Source organism: Mustela putorius, unplaced genomic scaffold (assembly GCF_011764305.1).
Source record: "Mustela putorius furo isolate JIRA1106 unplaced genomic scaffold, ASM1176430v1.1 tig00003869_pilon_pilon_pilon, whole genome shotgun sequence".
NCBI classification, from domain to species: Eukaryota; Metazoa; Chordata; class Mammalia; order Carnivora; family Mustelidae; genus Mustela; species Mustela putorius.
In genome coordinates this window covers 7,326,883-7,343,268 of record NW_025422021.1, presented here as the reverse complement: position 1 = coordinate 7,343,268, position 16,386 = coordinate 7,326,883, and the positions used below count along the sequence as shown (strand labels likewise).

The following is a 16,386-nucleotide window of genomic DNA, read 5'->3' as shown; positions in this document are numbered from 1 at the left end:
AGGGCTAGGAGAACTACATTTTTTTCCCCTTTTTTTCCTATCAACTTGGACAGCAGCCCAAGATCATTCTAAAGCTATTAAGCGAACTATACCCACAACAGGCTCTCTTTCTGTTGAGTGGGTGAAAGAAAGAAAGGTGCAAATGTCTTAAGATGCTGCTACATAATCTGCAGTTTGTATAGAAGCTTTGTTTTTAAAAGAAATTTTACACTAAAGGTAACTATCAAAAACTGCTGGGAAATAAGTACAAACTTATTGTGAAGTGTCTTAGAAATTATCAAAGATAACCCTCATACACTCTTGGTAGGAATGCAAAATGGTGCAGCCACTGTGGAAAACAGTGGTTCCTCAGAAAATTAATAACAGAATTACTGTATGATCTGGTAACTGCACTACTGGGTATTTACCCAAACAATATGAGAACACCAATTTGAAAAGATATGTACCTCTATCTTCACTGCAGCATTATTTACAACAGCCAAATCATGGAAGCAGCCCAAATATTCACTGATGGATGAATAAAATGTGTTATACATACATACATACATACATATATAACAAAACATTATACATACATACATACATACATATGTCTCTCCAGCTCTGTCCCCTCTCCCGCCGTGTCTCGCTGGCTCTTGCTGTCGTCCCCCCCCCACCGCCCGGCTCTGCATCTCTGTGTGCGTTTCTCTCCCTCCCTGCTGTTTGGGCCCCTTCTGTCTCTGCTTCTCGCTGTCTCTTATATGTAATAGCATAACGGCTATGAAAAATAATGAAATCTTGCCATTTGCAACATGGAGAGATCTGGAGGACAAAATCCTAAGTGAAATAAGTCATTCAGGGAAAGATAAATACCTTATGACTTCACTCATGTGGAATTTAAGAAACAAATGAATAAAGAAAAAAAGACAAACCAAAAAACAATGGAGAAACTATCTCTTAACTATAGACAACAGATGTTTAACAGAGGAGAGGTGGGGGTAGGTAGTGAAAAAGGTAAAGGGAGGGATTAAAGGTACACTTACCTTTTCTTGCGAGAGAGAGAGAGAGAGAGAGAGCTAGTGAGCATGTGAGTGGGGAGAAGCAGAGGAAGAAGGAGAGAGAAACTCTTAAACAGGCTCTATGCTCAGCACGAAGTCCAACTCAGGGCATGATCTCAAGACCCTGGATCAAGACATGAGCAGAAATCAAGAGTCAGATGCTTAACTGAGTCACCCAGGTGTCCCAAGGGTAGACTTATCTTGATGAGCACTGAGTAATGTATAGAATTGTTAAATCACTATACTGTACACCCAAAATTAATGTAACACTATATGTTAACTATACTGGAATTAAAATTTTTTTTAAAAATGGGGCGCCTGGGTGGTTCAGTGGGTTAAGCCGCTGCCTTCGGCTCAGGTCATGATCTCAGGGTCCTGGGATAGAGCCCGCATTGGGCTCTCTGCTCAGCTGGGAGCCTTCTTCCCCCCCCTCTCTGGCTGCCTCTCTGCCTATCTGTGATCTTTCTCTGTCAAATCAATAAATAAAATCTTAAAAAAAAAAAGATTAAAAAAAAACAAATAAAAATAAAAAAAGAAAAAGCTTCCTAAAATAAAAAAAAAATTAATTATCAAAGATAATATTTAAGTTGTAAAATTTAGGTCATCAGCAAGCCTACAGCATTTAGTGAATTTTCACTGAATGGTTTTATAGAAGCTAGGGAAAGAGAGGATAACAAAGCTGATTCATTTGAGTTACAGAACAAAACAATGAACTAATATAGCAGCACACTTAAAAGGAGACCTAAATAAGGGCATGATAAGTTGCCATTACAGATGTCTAGAATTTCTTATTGAATGAATCTATTTTTGCAGGTTTGAGCATTTCTAACCACGTGTAGTTACTCAGAGGAGACCCAAGAAGAGTTAAGAACTAACTTACAAGGCCGTATGAAAACAATTAAATTCTCATAACTTGAGTAAGTTAAGGCTCAGGGCATGACTCTGATTTGCCAGTCTCTGAGCAGTCCAAACGTCAGAGAAAGAGGAATGACCCCAAATATAAAGGAAAATAACATCTAAATACATGATATATATTTTAAAAATATATAAGAATATATAGAATTTTATATATAAAAGTCAAAAGCTTAATGAACATTACAAATCCAAATCATTTAGCATGAGGTCTAATATAAAGATTTGTTGAAACCGGACAGTTTAATTTTAGAATTGCCCACCAAACTGGTCTGTGGACAACATGGAAAAGCCAGATTATTGCTTGATCGTTTCAACTTGTTTTGGACCACAGAATGCTATTACTCCTAAAGCCACGAGAGCCGATTTGTTTCACGAAGTTAAATGGATGGGCCACCAATGATTATTTCCCCACCAAAATGCTCAAGACTCTGAAAAAGCAATTGTGAAAGAATTTCTTATAGCTTCCTTTTCTAACCCTCAAGCCAGTAATTGAAGATTTTGTTTGTTTAATTGGCTCATATACACAAATCTTCCCAAACTGCAGCTGGCTTGGTAAATTACAATTTGGTCTTCTGTTGGCCTGGTTTTTGGAGCTGAGGAATTGATGTTTATCTTCCATTTTCATCTTTCCATCTGGTTTTCTCTAATGGCTTTCAGTTACTAACCCTTTTTGTGGGTGATAGGATGGAAGAGCAGATGAGATTTGTGCAAAAAATTTCCTGGACCCCCTTTGATTCTTCTTTAATCATTGTGAGATTCTCTGGTGGGGTCCAGATTGTCCCCAACACATAACTGATAACTATGAGTTTGGGGAGATGCCACTCTATCCTTGATTTCTTTGCAAATATCCCTGAAGAGGTGCATCTAGCCACCACCTTTCACAAACCATTTCATGTCACAAAGACAACTTTTCTGTACCTCGGATGCTTTGTGGAATTAGGAACATTCTAAGGATTCTGAGGTCTTAAAAGGAAAAAATGTAGAGTAGGAAATCAACTCGAATTACACTACTTTCCTTTCTCAGTCTCAGGACATTATATTAGGGCTTTGGATTTGGCTGAATTCATAAAATGTACTAATTTGTTTGTTCATCTGGTTAGTCAACAGCTATGTATATAAAATCCAAGGTGCCAAATCAGAGGTGAACCAATACTAGGGGACTTAAGCCTTGAAACTGGGGTGGAATGACAGAATGTCATGTTGATTTCTGATCCACAATTCTGAAAAATTAGTATGCTTGTCAACAAAAGTGTTTTCTGTCATCTGCTGGGCTATTAGAGAAGCAAACTCAAATCCGAGTGAATCCAACTTAGTATGTACTAACCTGTGACACCATACAGACTATATAGACAGGTTGCCTCCTACTAGCAAAATCCCTAAACAAAGCAGAAACAATAAAAACATTAACATGGAAGTTCTCTGAGGCAGGGCTTATATCTTGTCCATCTTTTATCCCTTCCAGAGCCTAGCCTGTTTTCTTACAAACAGGAGGTATGCAATAAATGGTGAGTTAAATGCAATTAATTTTGATAGATGTTAGTTCATGGAGATGGAAGAAAAAATGGGGATATTTCTGCAATGTTTATTTATTTATTTATATAAATATAATTTATATAAAAAGGTTTTATTTATTTATTTGAGAGAGAGAGAGTACAAGCAGGGCAGACGGAGAAAGGGAAGCAAACTCCCTTCTGAGCCGGGAGCCTTATGGATCCTGACCAGAGCAGAAGGCAGACATTTAACTGACTGAGCCACCCAGGTGCCCTGAAATGCTTTTTACTTGCTTATGTTCCAAGAGAACTCCTGAGTAACAAAAAGAGTTTAATGATACAGACAGCTCATGGAAGACTATTTAGAAAATGAAGTGTGAAGATGTTGAGGCAAAGGAAGGAGAGGGCTTGCCTAGCTGGAGTTAAGGGAACTGTTAGAAGTCAAGGGAAATCTGAGAGATGCTAATGGGCTCCCATGGGATGCACATTCAATAAAAGTTCACTGGCAGGCAAAGAATCTGGAACCTTTACTTGTCTTACATTCAGGGAAAAGTAGTTAAAATACTGGTCAATATTGAAGTACAAATAACCACAGAAAAATAACAATTTAGCCTTAAAATTCCTTAGGACATTATTGGGCAAAGACACATGCCTCCTGATTAGACACAATTAGAGGTGTCACAGCATTAGTAAAAGAGAAGTGCCACTCTTGGATGAAGGAATTAGGAGCCACCAGCTGTCATCCTGCGAACCTGGAGGGCACACTTCAAGCAATGAGAACACGCACCTTGAAGAGAAATCTGAAAATGCTGTTCCCAGCTTGGGCTGGGGGAGCAGTACTCAGACCCATGAATGGGCATCTGGTTGATGATCGCTCTGATCACAAAGGGCAGTAACATATCACATACAAAGAAGACCACTTTATAAAATTTCATGAATACTCATAACCACCAATGTAATGGAATCCACTGTCCTCATTTTAGAGACTGAGATGAATTGGGACCCAGGGAGATCTAGGGCCTGCTCAAGATGACACAGACTAATATATACTAATATACTGACTATGTAGGATTTTTTTAAACTCTACTTTTTTTTTTTTTTTTAAAGATTTCTTTATTTAAGCAAGAGAGAGAGCATGCAGGGGTTTGGAGAAGAGGGAGAGAGAAATCCAAGCAGATTCTGTGCTGAGCTCAATCCCATGGCCCTGTGTTCACAACCTGAGCCAAAACCAAGAGCTCAATCCCATGGCCCTGCGTTCACAACCTGAGCCAAAACCAAGAGCTCAATCCCATGGCCCTGCGTTCACAACCTGACGCTCAACCCACTGCGCCACCCGGGCGCCCCGTAACTCTACTTTATTCTTTAGAAGGATATTTACCGAGGTCAAACTCATAATTAGAAGTTCTGCAGGGCAACTGCCGTCTTCCTCATAAATTGCTAAATTGGCTTTTTCATACAAATAGGTGACCCTGGGCACATATGGCAGCTCTCCAAGGGCCTGTTCATCCCTGGAATGACCAGTCCCAACCTTGAATGAGCCACAGGGGAAATGTGAGTGTGTAAATTTGACTAGGGGAGAGAGGGATAGATGTGGATAAAGGCAGCGCTAGGAAGGAGATAAACAGGAGGAGCAGAGGTTCGGGAGGACTGAGGAAGGGGGAGGAAAAGGACAGGTCTTAAAAAGTGGGAAAGCACAAAATCAAGAAACCAAACAGTTTTCTAGAGGCTGCTTCATGCTACCCACTCCTCTGGTATTGCTGTTTTTGTAATGATTAAATTTAAGTATGGCTTCCCTGCTGATTTCTACATTGAGATTATATAGACCCAAATTGCTTACTGTATATCTAAGTATATCTGAAGCAACTTAGAAGAGTTGCTTTGTGGGAGAATAAGACAATTAGTAGATCAGAACAACTGTGACCCATTCAGCATTCCCAGGGACATACAATCCCATCACTTTATGGAGGTACCCAAAGAATTCTAATAATTACGGCGGTTCTTTGGCAGGGCCCTGATTGCACTGCAACTTCAAATTTCACAAGGCTTTTCAATACATACACAATGTGGTGATCCCCAAAAAAGTCTTCAAAAAGTAGAATTTAAACGTGAAAGAAATTCCTTAAGAATAAATTAATATGACAGTATGCCAAGCATCACACCCATCCCAAACTTCCAGGGGAAGAAAAAAAACTACACAAGCACGTGCATGCACATGCACGCACGTACACACAGAGGTTATTTGGCCTGGTGCAGTTCCATAAAACCAATAAATGGATTCGGCATACCCTTGCCATCACCGGTCATTCTAACACCTGAGAAAATTTCGGGGCTTAGAAGATTAAATCCAAGTAAAGAGGTTCTGGCAAGATTCAGAATTCTGACTCAGTACAGTTTCTGAAATGCAAATTATATATTTGACAGTTTATATTATTAACAGTTATGAGGCATTTTTTATAGCATGGCTTTGGAGAATTTTAAAATTACATTAATAATAAGTAAAAATCAGCATAAAAATTGTTGCATTCAGCCGTTCATTCGGTATCTGTTGAAGTGAACATACTATATTTACTACTTGGAGAAAGAAACTATTCAAAAATAGTTCCAAGATAAATTTTTAAAAAGCCACTAATAAAAGCTGGGCTTATGGCCAGTCTGGATGCTAAAGTTAAGCCATTTTAGAAGAGAAGAAGTTTGGCTTTTCAACATGCTACAACTTCATGATTAAATTTCTCTCAATGTTTTTTTGAAAAAGAATTTAAGTTTCTTATTGATATTTCAAGCAGGAGAAGCAACTTAAACAGCTAATGAAAAAATGACATAGATGTCACTTGAAAAAATAATATTCCCCCTCACAACAGGCCATGAAATTTCTGAGGGACAGCTCAGGATTCACTTCTTGCGGCAACAACTTTATGTCCATAAAACCATCCTGACAACCTTCCACAAAGCACAGATGCTCAACTTACACCTTAAGGACTGGAAAAATATATATACATAGAACTCTTATCCTTCAGTTTTAAAACAATGAAAGGCCTTAAGAGATTATCTGGTCTAGAATTTCCCCAAGTGGATTTCATGAAACATGATTTTCCTAAATAATTTTGCGAATAGTGGTGGGGTGATCCAGGTGAGATTGGGAACACTCTTGGAGGGTCATAATACAGGTTATTAATAATAGGTTATTAGCAAAACTCGGAAGCCCAAAGAAAAGAAATAGGTAAGTTTAAAAAAAAACAGATTTGGTTTTTTAATCAAACCTATTTGAGCATAGAGCCCTTTTTGCAGCAAATATTTATAATGAAACTCTTGTAAAATTATACTGGCTTATAGAAAACCCCTTATCTGTGAAGAATCTGAAGTCCAGAAAGGCTAGGGGATTGCACTGAAAAGATACGATTAATTGGTGCATAAGCTGAAAAGAGAGCTCCCATTTTAGGACCCATTTCTAGTGCTATTTCTAGTACCATGTTCTCTCTCTTGTACAACACCTACACTCCCTGAAGCATCACAGACTATAACAAGAGCCACATCTTGAGACTATCTAGTCCAAAGCCCTCTTATTAAAGGTGGGGAAATACAGTCTCAGAGAAGTGAAGCAGTTTGTCCAAAGTGACCCATGAAATCAATTCCCGTAGGAGAACTGGAACCTAGCTCTTAATTCCAACATTGGGCACCTTTCCATGGCAGTATACTAACGCCTGCAACATCAACGCTTTTGCCTCTGAGGAAAAGGCAAACCCCTCACGGACAAGAGGGCTTTAGCTATTCAGGACCCAATAAAATATTTACTAAACCATACTTGTGGCAAGAGATATTTTAAATCAATTAAACATGATTGTCTTTACTTACAAATGTCATCAACTGTGACAGGGAATCAATGTGTCAAGCTCTTGAACAGGTCATCATCCCTGTCCTGTTGGATGACACCTATAAATAAAATAAATCTATTTTTGAGTGAGTAGATTTTAAGCCAACTAGACTTAAGATGCATGCAGTTTAAAACAAAGAATAATTTTTAAAGTGATGCATAATTATGTACTGCTGGCGAGAACTAGTTTCCAGGCCCAGCTCTTTCACTCTACGTGGCTATCACTGGTCATCAGCACAAGACAGTCCAGGCAGCGTAACATAAGTTGTTGCCAGAACACACGGGGGCTCATGGATCCTAGAGCTGAAAGGGTCATCCAGACATTAGCTGCCTTAGTGTCTTTCCTTTGTGAATGCTATTTGCTTGTTGTAGGAGGGACAACCAAGACCTTAAGAGGTTAAATGACTAGCCCCACGGGGAATAGCTGAAGTCTCTTAATGTTGAAAAGTATATCCAGAACGCATTAGCAAAGGTTATCATTAGGCTGATCAACTCTAAAAAACCCACATGCATACACTGTAAAAATATTTCACAAATGTTGACGTAGAACATTCTATCACAGCTGCATAAAATATATTTTCAGTGTTAGAGATATTTAAATACAACCATTACTGAAAAAGGCCATGAATGGAAAATAACCAAAAGTGAGAAAATGGGAATTAGAGAGTGAAAAGAACAATATCAGATACAGCACAGCTTTTAGGATTCTAAATGCTGGTTACTTCCCAAAAAGATCTGGGTTCCTAACAAATGTGAATATATGAAAACCATTTTCTACAATCTCTAATTTCAAATGTTGGTTTCTCTGTAGCCACAAAGTGTCACTTTGAGTTAGACTGGCCAAAAACTAAAACTGAGGCTAGACGAGGAACATTTCAGATTCCCATACTCTACCTAAGTACTTTAAGACAACTGGAAGTATTTTAGGATACCACCTTGAGGTAATATGGCTGTTAAAATAACATCACCACCAAATTGGGAGTGCTTACTATGTGCCAACCACTGTTTGATTATTTCACACATATTATCTCCTTCAATCAATTCTCACAACAACTTGATTATTACTACAATTTTGCAAAGAAGAACATCAAAGCATAGAAAAATTAAGTAACATGAAGTAATTCACGCAATGGGTAAAATGGCAGAATTTGCATACAAATCTATTTGGCAAGCCAAGCTCAAATCACCATGTAACACTGCATTTCTTTAACATGGCAACTAGAGAGTCTCGAAAATATAAGAATGGATTAATGCAATTCCAATTAGAATACATAAAATTCTCCCACCTACATCCCACACAATATAAAACATCGGGAAATTCTCTCACTCTTTTTTTGAGGGATAAGGAAGCAGCTAGGAACAATTTTCAAAGTAAAATAATATTAATGCCAAGGAACTGAAACTTACTGTTAACTTTAAATATATTACAAGATATGCCAAATGAAAAACTTAAATTGTCTTTTAAAATTAAAATAAATCTTTCTGATTCAATTACTTCTTAAGAGTCCAGAAGGAGATAAACGCTCCTGTTACTCAGGACTGACTGATTCTCAAAAGAGTGTAATAGTTATTGATAGACTGAATTTAATCCTAGGTATTTTAAAGTATGGATATGTATCATTTTGCTAAAGAACAGAACTATGTATAAAGGGAACGAAAAAGTAGTTTTGATAATTATGCGACTTTCTCAACTTCTCGTGTCATACAGCTGTCTTTTCTGGATCACAGTTATGCTTCTGACTCAAAGCCCTGAACTTTTTTTTTTTCTTATCAGGGGACATTTTTTTTTCAACATAGTTTTGAAGCTGTGAAGCTGATGAAATAAGAAGTAATATGGAACACAAACATAGACCTGATATAACTGAACAAGAATTAGATATATGCAAAGCTCAGCACCACCAAAACCAGACAGTAGGAAAAATGCACATCTTTTTCAAAGCTCTGGGGAGCCAGCCTCTTCTGGCGGTCATGGCTTGTTCATACAGACCCCGAACGGAAGAAGATCAAGTGTGGTTTCATGGTAGCTTACCCTTTTCTCTGACACCCCATCCTGGCCTGTAGAATCTCTCTCATCATGTGTCTCTTTCAGGACTGGCATATGTTTTTGGTATGCTGGCTCTCTGTTTAAGGTTGTGTATCCTATGTGCTCATAAATTGGGTTTATCGTCATCTTGGCAATGTATTCTGCTGCCTTGGTTTCAATATAGAGAGTAATCAATCCATCAGTCACCAGATCGTGGATGGACTCAAAGCGCTTCTCCCCAACGAAGTGCTTTCCATCGTAGTACAGCCTGAAGTTTCTGGTTTGACTTCCAAATCTGCCTCAATGAAATGGGAAAGATGTTTTTAAGAAAAGTAAGCAAGTGAATTCTTTCGGAAAAAAAAAAAAAAAGAACAAAAAACCCCACTATTGCTTTGTTTGTGTGTGTCTCCTTTGTTAAATAAACTGCGGCTATATCTCTATGAATCGTCTGGAATATAGAAAACAAAACACTTGCACACAAAGAATGAATTTGCAACAACTAGGAATAACTAGTCAGAAGCACGTCTCCTCTAGAAGGAAAAAAAATGTTCTTGTTTATCTTTTTAAACCACTTCATTGTCCTGTAGGAAAAATAAAGCTCATATCCTATTAGAACACTTCTTTATTCAATTGGTCAGTTCCATCACAGATGAAATTTCTATATTAACATGTTCTCAAGTTGATCAGTAAAAATATTCAACATACTATAGATCCCAGCGTTTGTTTCTTTCAATGCGAAAGCTCCACTCAGGGCTCAGCTAGCTATGATGCCAGTAACCATTTAAAGTAGAATGGATTCCAGACCCTGAGCCATACAGTAAGGCAGGAGGGCAATTCTGTAACTGATGATTCACAGACCTGTATCCCTGAAGCAAATAATACATTATATGTTAATTAAAAAGAAAGAAACATACTTTTGTGATTTCTAGCCACATACTTTTGTGATTTCTAGCCACGGGTCAATCACTTGCTCTTCCCTATTACATAGTCATTTTTCTTTGTCTCTTTTTTGAGTCTAAGCAAGAAATATTTGAGGTATATATAGGGCACAGAAGTCACAAACTGTTGGACTCTAGAAATTCTGTTCAGTTTTGGGTCATGTTTTGGTGACATACTTTAAAAACTGTGGAGAATAATGGTTTAGTTTTATGATAATTTCAGCATTTTGTTTCTTGACTTTATGAAAGCTGATGCCACAAGGCACCAAGAGCCAGTATTATGGTCTCGCCAAAGGCAGTCCCAAGTGAGCATAATTAAAAACTGAACAAATGAGAAAGAGTATATTTAATTTCATTGTTTAAAACACACAGAAGGAGCGCCTGGGTGGCTCAGTGAATTAAGCCTCTCTGCCTTCAGCTTGGGTCATGATCTCAGGGGCCTGGGATCGAGCCCCACGTCGGGCTCTCTGCTTGGCAGGAAGCCTGCTTCCCCCTCTCTCTCTGCCTGCCTCTCTGACTACTTGCAATCTCTCTCTGTCAAGTAAATAAATAAAATCTTAAAAAAAAAAAAAAACCACACACACACAGAACAACAACAAAAACAGAACAGAGGTGAACTAAAATACTAAAATAATATCCTGTTTATACTAAAATAAAGTGCTTAATTAGGACTGTAAACCTATGTAACAATATTATTCTGGTATTAGTTATATTCTAGAAGGACAGGACTTAGCAATTTAAGAATCTACTTTTAATGTATCCTTAAAAAAGGAAACATTTTTATAATGGTCTGAGGTGTCTTTGTTTCTGTAGCTCAAATTGAATTTTAACAATTATTTAATCTACAACCCAACATTCTATCCATGATGGTCCTTCTACTAAAATAAAGTTTATCCATGTTTTGGTTCTTTAAAAGCAATTATATTTTGATTTATACTCAAGTGAATATCCATATAATTCCAATTTCCCATTCTCCATTTTACTGTAATGTTACAGACATATTTTTCCTGAGTAAACTTTCACTATAAGTCTAAAAAATTAGAAGGTAAGATTTCTACACCAAAATTAAATGTGAAAGTTTTTTTCAGTTTAATGTGCTGCTTTTTATAATTTTTTTTTTTGCTACATACTATCTGGTTTTGCAAAATGAATACAGAAAGCCACTTTATGATTCTTACAACAATAATCACTCATAATACTGTTTAACATGAAGTCCTTTCATATTTCAATTGTATTCAGGGTCACTTCAATGAAACATGAGGCCATTTTACTCCTTCAGGGGTTTATGATTTTACAGTACATATGACAAGCTAAAGACTACCCAAGCAGTGGTGGCAGGCATTTGTCAATCGAATTTCTTCTAAAATCTGAGCAGGATGGGACTGTCAGGCAGAAGGGAAGATGGCAGGCTTGGCCTCACTTGAGTTGGGATGGTTAGACCGATAAGAGCAGAGAAGTTTAGGAGGCTTCACAATGGGCCTACTCCTAATCCAGCCAAGGAGAGGATTTCCTGGTTACCTTTAGGTAGTGGGCAAAAAAGACTAAGTCAGTTTGTCCTTTTCTCTTATCATAGCAACTTCAAGAGACCCTACGCAAAATCCGCAATTCCTCCTGAGCCTGAACTTCAACTCTGGGCTTCCAGTCCAATCAAACTTCAAGTCTTAAGGGAGGTGATCAGATAATGAAGATAACTCATAAAAAGTTGATTTAAAACTTGACCTCAAAGGGCAAGAAAATGAATTTCCATTTTGGAATTGTGATTGACTTTTTAAGAAAACTGCATTATTTTTACTACCGGAAGCACACGCTTTCTTTGTCTACCCTGGATCTCCTTTCACTTTGGAAGTTACATAAAGACAGCATCACAGCACAGACCGACAGAGTCCTCTTCTCTCCTGTGATTTGAAAGGCATGATAGAAAATCTTTGAGGAGGATGGGGAATGGATGTGTTTCTTCGACAGAAAAAGAGCCATATAAGGAGAGATGACAAATCTAAGGGCAAAGAAAGAATCCATCCTTGTAAAAATTTATCACTTACAGATTGTCATTTATGCAACATTTAACAACACACCCAAGAGCTCTGGTAAGTATTAGGTGGTTCATAATAAAGTTCCTGCTCCCTTGATTACCTTAATAGAAAAGAGATATACATAAAAACAAGTCAATACAAACACAAGATGAAACACTGAATTTTATTTATTTAAGAGTCTATTTTATTATTTTTTTAAAAGTAAACTCTACCCTCAAACTCATGACCCCAAGACCAAGAGTCACATGATCTACCAATTGAGCCAGGCAGGTGCCCCAAAATGCTGAATTTTAAAGAGTTCATCTTTAGTTTGATTTCTAAAAAATGATCATTAAAAATGTGTATAGCCTTACATGGAAGAGTTATATCTCTGTAGAGTGATTCATGAAACAAGGGAATCCAAAGTCTCTCTCACAGCATGAAAATGAAGGGGCTCACTGCTTGGAAGGTCTCAGAGCTACTGCTTGCGTCCAAGTACAAAAGCACCTTTGCATACTGAAATAAGGTTTGACCCGGGAAAGGCAAATGTGGGGCCCTGTGTTTTTAGTAGAAAACCTTAGATTTGGGGATCACACAAAATAAGTTTAAATCCTGGGACTGCCACATTTTAGCAGAGTGATTTGAGCAACTCATTCTTCAGATACTGCCTCTAGAAACCAGGAATAGCATCACCTTTCTCCAATACATGGCTGTGAGGATTACATAAGCATATTTAAGTGAAAACTAAATACACCCAGGTTCAATGAATGGTGGGTAGTTCTCTTTCTCCTTCCCTGTTAGGTCTCTGCAGGGAATGATGGAACACATATCAAACAATGACGTAAAAGAGAAGAGAGAATGACTATGCATTGGAGGGGACTGAATAACTAACTGCAAATACAAATGACTTGTCCAGGACCATCTCTGCGCTGCCTGATTTCACAGTCAACACAAGGCAAGGACAAGCGCTCTGTGAATTTCTTCTATGTCCCTGAATAAGCTTATACCACCTGGTTGAACAGAGTGGAACTACAGCGAAAGCAAAGAGGGGAGGAAGGGAGAAGCAATGAGTCTTTGCACAGTGGCCTGTGAGTCAGGTCTCTGAATTCAAAGGCGAAAGGTCAGTCAACGCAGCCATACTGAAGGCAGGACATGTGAAACGGTTCTGGTGACATGGGCTGAATTCCACATTATTGGACAGTGATTTGTAAAAAACTGCTAAAACTAAACCATTTTCCTCCATTTTTACAGGAAAATCTTCCTTTTCCTGTTTTCTTATATTTATTACTTGCATCTGCCCTTGCTTTTTTATAGCTGTTCCCTCTTTGGTGAACATGTTTGAAGCTGTATATGACCAACTCTTAGACCCAGTTAGAGTTCAACAAAATTCATTTTTTTCAAAGTGGTACTGTAGTTAACAAAGAGAAAAGAGAGACTGGGATAATCTGCTTTGAACTGCTACCGTTGTAGCAGATAATTACCACTTTCTAGAAATGTCTTTTTCTCCAGTGATTTCAGGTTTGGGTTTTCATGTTTTAAAAAGCTGTTTAATGCTATGCCCAGTTGTATTCAAATGAATTTCAAAATATATAATTCCAACATCTAGCTTTAAACAGTGAACAAAACCCTTAATAGCATCCTTTGTATTTTTTTTAGAAGTAAATTGTACTAAAAAAATTCAGTCTAGAGGTACAAAGTGATGAAAATATGTATAAGGAATAGCCTTTGGGATTTTGCTTTACTTCTTCTAAAACCAAGAATTAGTTCTGATTTGAGGTCAAAGTATTTGAAAATATCTCTTCAAAGGAAAGCTCCATGCTAACAGATGTTTTCTCTTAACAAAGAAACATACACAACACACTTGTCTATGTTAACAATAAAATGTTAGAACTATTTCCAGAAACCAACATGTAAGAACAATTTTACTTGTCATAAATACATATCTGTGTATTGTTTACCAAAGTCAGAGAAGCTAATCTAATGATAAAATCCAAGAATCTCATAAATTTAACGTAAATACACCCTTGAAAGGAAAGTTAAAAGAGAGACAAGAACATGATGAGGCACCGAGTTAAATACTAAAAACTGAAAGGCTCAGAAAGAGAGAACATAGCCACATACAATTTAAAAATATTTTTACCATTGGAAACCTTTGTCAGGAGACTACAGTTGTCTATCTGGTCCTATAGTTTTGGATGGTGGAATGGGAGAAAAGTATTAAAATACATGACCTCATGAATATATTCCCTTGGCACAGTAAATCGTCTTCAGTGAACAAGGCAAGCCAATGTGCCTATCTAATCCTCTAAAGGCAGTACCAGTCAAGCTCTGGAAGGTGGAACTGATAGACGAGAATGAGTTGAAGGTCTGCTTAAGAAGCAGTGAGTTATTCCCCCCACCATCTCCAATCCTGTCTCCAGTGACATCCCTTCCCCCAAACTGGTGGAAGACTTAAGTCTTGTTTTCTGGATAGAGTAAAACAAGAATGTTGTGAACTGAGGGACACCAGACAAGAGTTGAAGGGAGAGGTGCTATCCTGAAAATTAAGTGCAAGTTTTACATGTTGAAGACTGAATCCCCAGGCTTTCTTTGTTGCCGGTGTCTCAAAAGGCTTGCACTTTTCACGAGCAGAGACTGGAAGATTCTGCTCTGGGAAATCTGATCCGCCCAACTGAAAAGACTTAAGAATAGAAACATCACCCTCTGCTTGGCTGCTTTCTTTCAAGCTCTCAGAACTACCAGTCAGCTTTTTAGTGCCAAGTAAACTTAAATGTGAACAGTTAGCCAAGGACCACCTGACATCTGAGGAAAGACTGTCTCAGGAAGAACAAAGATAGACAAACAGAATGAGAGAAAATTGAAGGAGAAACACTAGGATACTATGAAAGAGGAATAAATATAGAATGCATAGAAAAAATGAAGATGGCACGGATGAGGACTCCAAAGGAAGAAATGAAAAATGAAGTCGAGAAAATTTTCAAGAAGAGCAGTAAGATGGAAAATAGAGAAAAGAAATGAGACAGATGATCAATCCAAGAAGTCTAATATCTAAATAATAAGAGCTCTAAAAACAGAGACAGAGGAAATAGAAGGGGAAGTCCAAAAAGGTAATTTAAGTCATCTAAGTTGAAGGACACAAGTCTATACGGTGGATGATTACAACGGGCTCACACCCAGAAAGCAAATGTGAGAAGGCATTTAGTGAGTCTGGCAAATGCAAATTAAATCTTCAGAATGGTAAAACCCAACAAGTCTGATCATATCATGTACCAGCAAGGATACAGAGCACCTAATATAACCAGCACCTGGCATACTGCTTAACAAAAGGGTTTTATATTATCTAGTACAGTTGAATATATGCATTCCCTATGACACAGCAATCCTATTCCTAGATAATGTCCTAGACAATATGATTATATGGATTAGGCGGCACATACACATGCACACTCACACCCTAACAGTAATGTTCTTAAACGCCTAAGCCTAAAACCTACATATCCCCAGTAAAACAGAAAGAAATGTAGTACACATACTGTGATGGTTAACTTTATATGCCAGCTTGATCGGTATTTTCAGATGAGATTAACTTTTTTTTTTTTTTTTAAGATTTTCTTTATTTATTTGACAAGACAGAGATCACAAGTAGGCAGAGAGGCAGGCAGAGAGAGAGAAGGAAGCAGGCTCCTTGCTGAGCAGAGAGCCCGAAGCGGGGCTCGATCCCAGGACCCTGGGATCATGACCTGAGCCGAAGGCAGAGGCTTTAACCCACTGAGCCACCCAGGTGCCCCAGATGAGATTAACTTTTAAGTCAATGCACTTTGCAGAAAGAGAATGATCTCCATAATTAGGTGGGCTCATCCAGTCAGTTCAAGGCCTGAATAGAACAACACGTTGGCCTCGCTGAGCAAGAGGGGATTCTCCAGCAGACTGCCTTTGCATTTACCTGCAACACTGATCCTCCCATGTCTCAGGCCTACCAGCCCACAGTGCAGATTCAGACTTGCCAGTCCCCATAACCATGTAACACAATGGCTTCTGATAAATATCCTCCTCTCTGTATGTGTATAGACACACACATCCTGTTCACTCTGTCTCTTTGGGGAACC

General features: G+C 38.1%; 1 protein-coding gene across 4 annotated transcripts in view; it reads right to left on the bottom strand.

The window, feature by feature from the left end:
• The window catches only part of CHN1 (chimerin 1), a 213,528-nt gene that overhangs the window by 77,484 nt on the left and 119,658 nt on the right, over positions 1–16,386 (bottom strand). For 3 of the 4 annotated variants that reach the window (XM_013046819.2, XM_004774381.3, XM_045066651.1), the window contains one exon: positions 9,340–9,628. In XM_013046819.2, the coding sequence (XP_012902273.1) occupies positions 9,340–9,628 (289 nt within the window). Of the gene's footprint in view, positions 1–7,291; positions 7,316–9,339; positions 9,629–16,386 lie in introns of those variants that run through there. The other variant, XM_045066652.1, reaches the window with a different exon arrangement.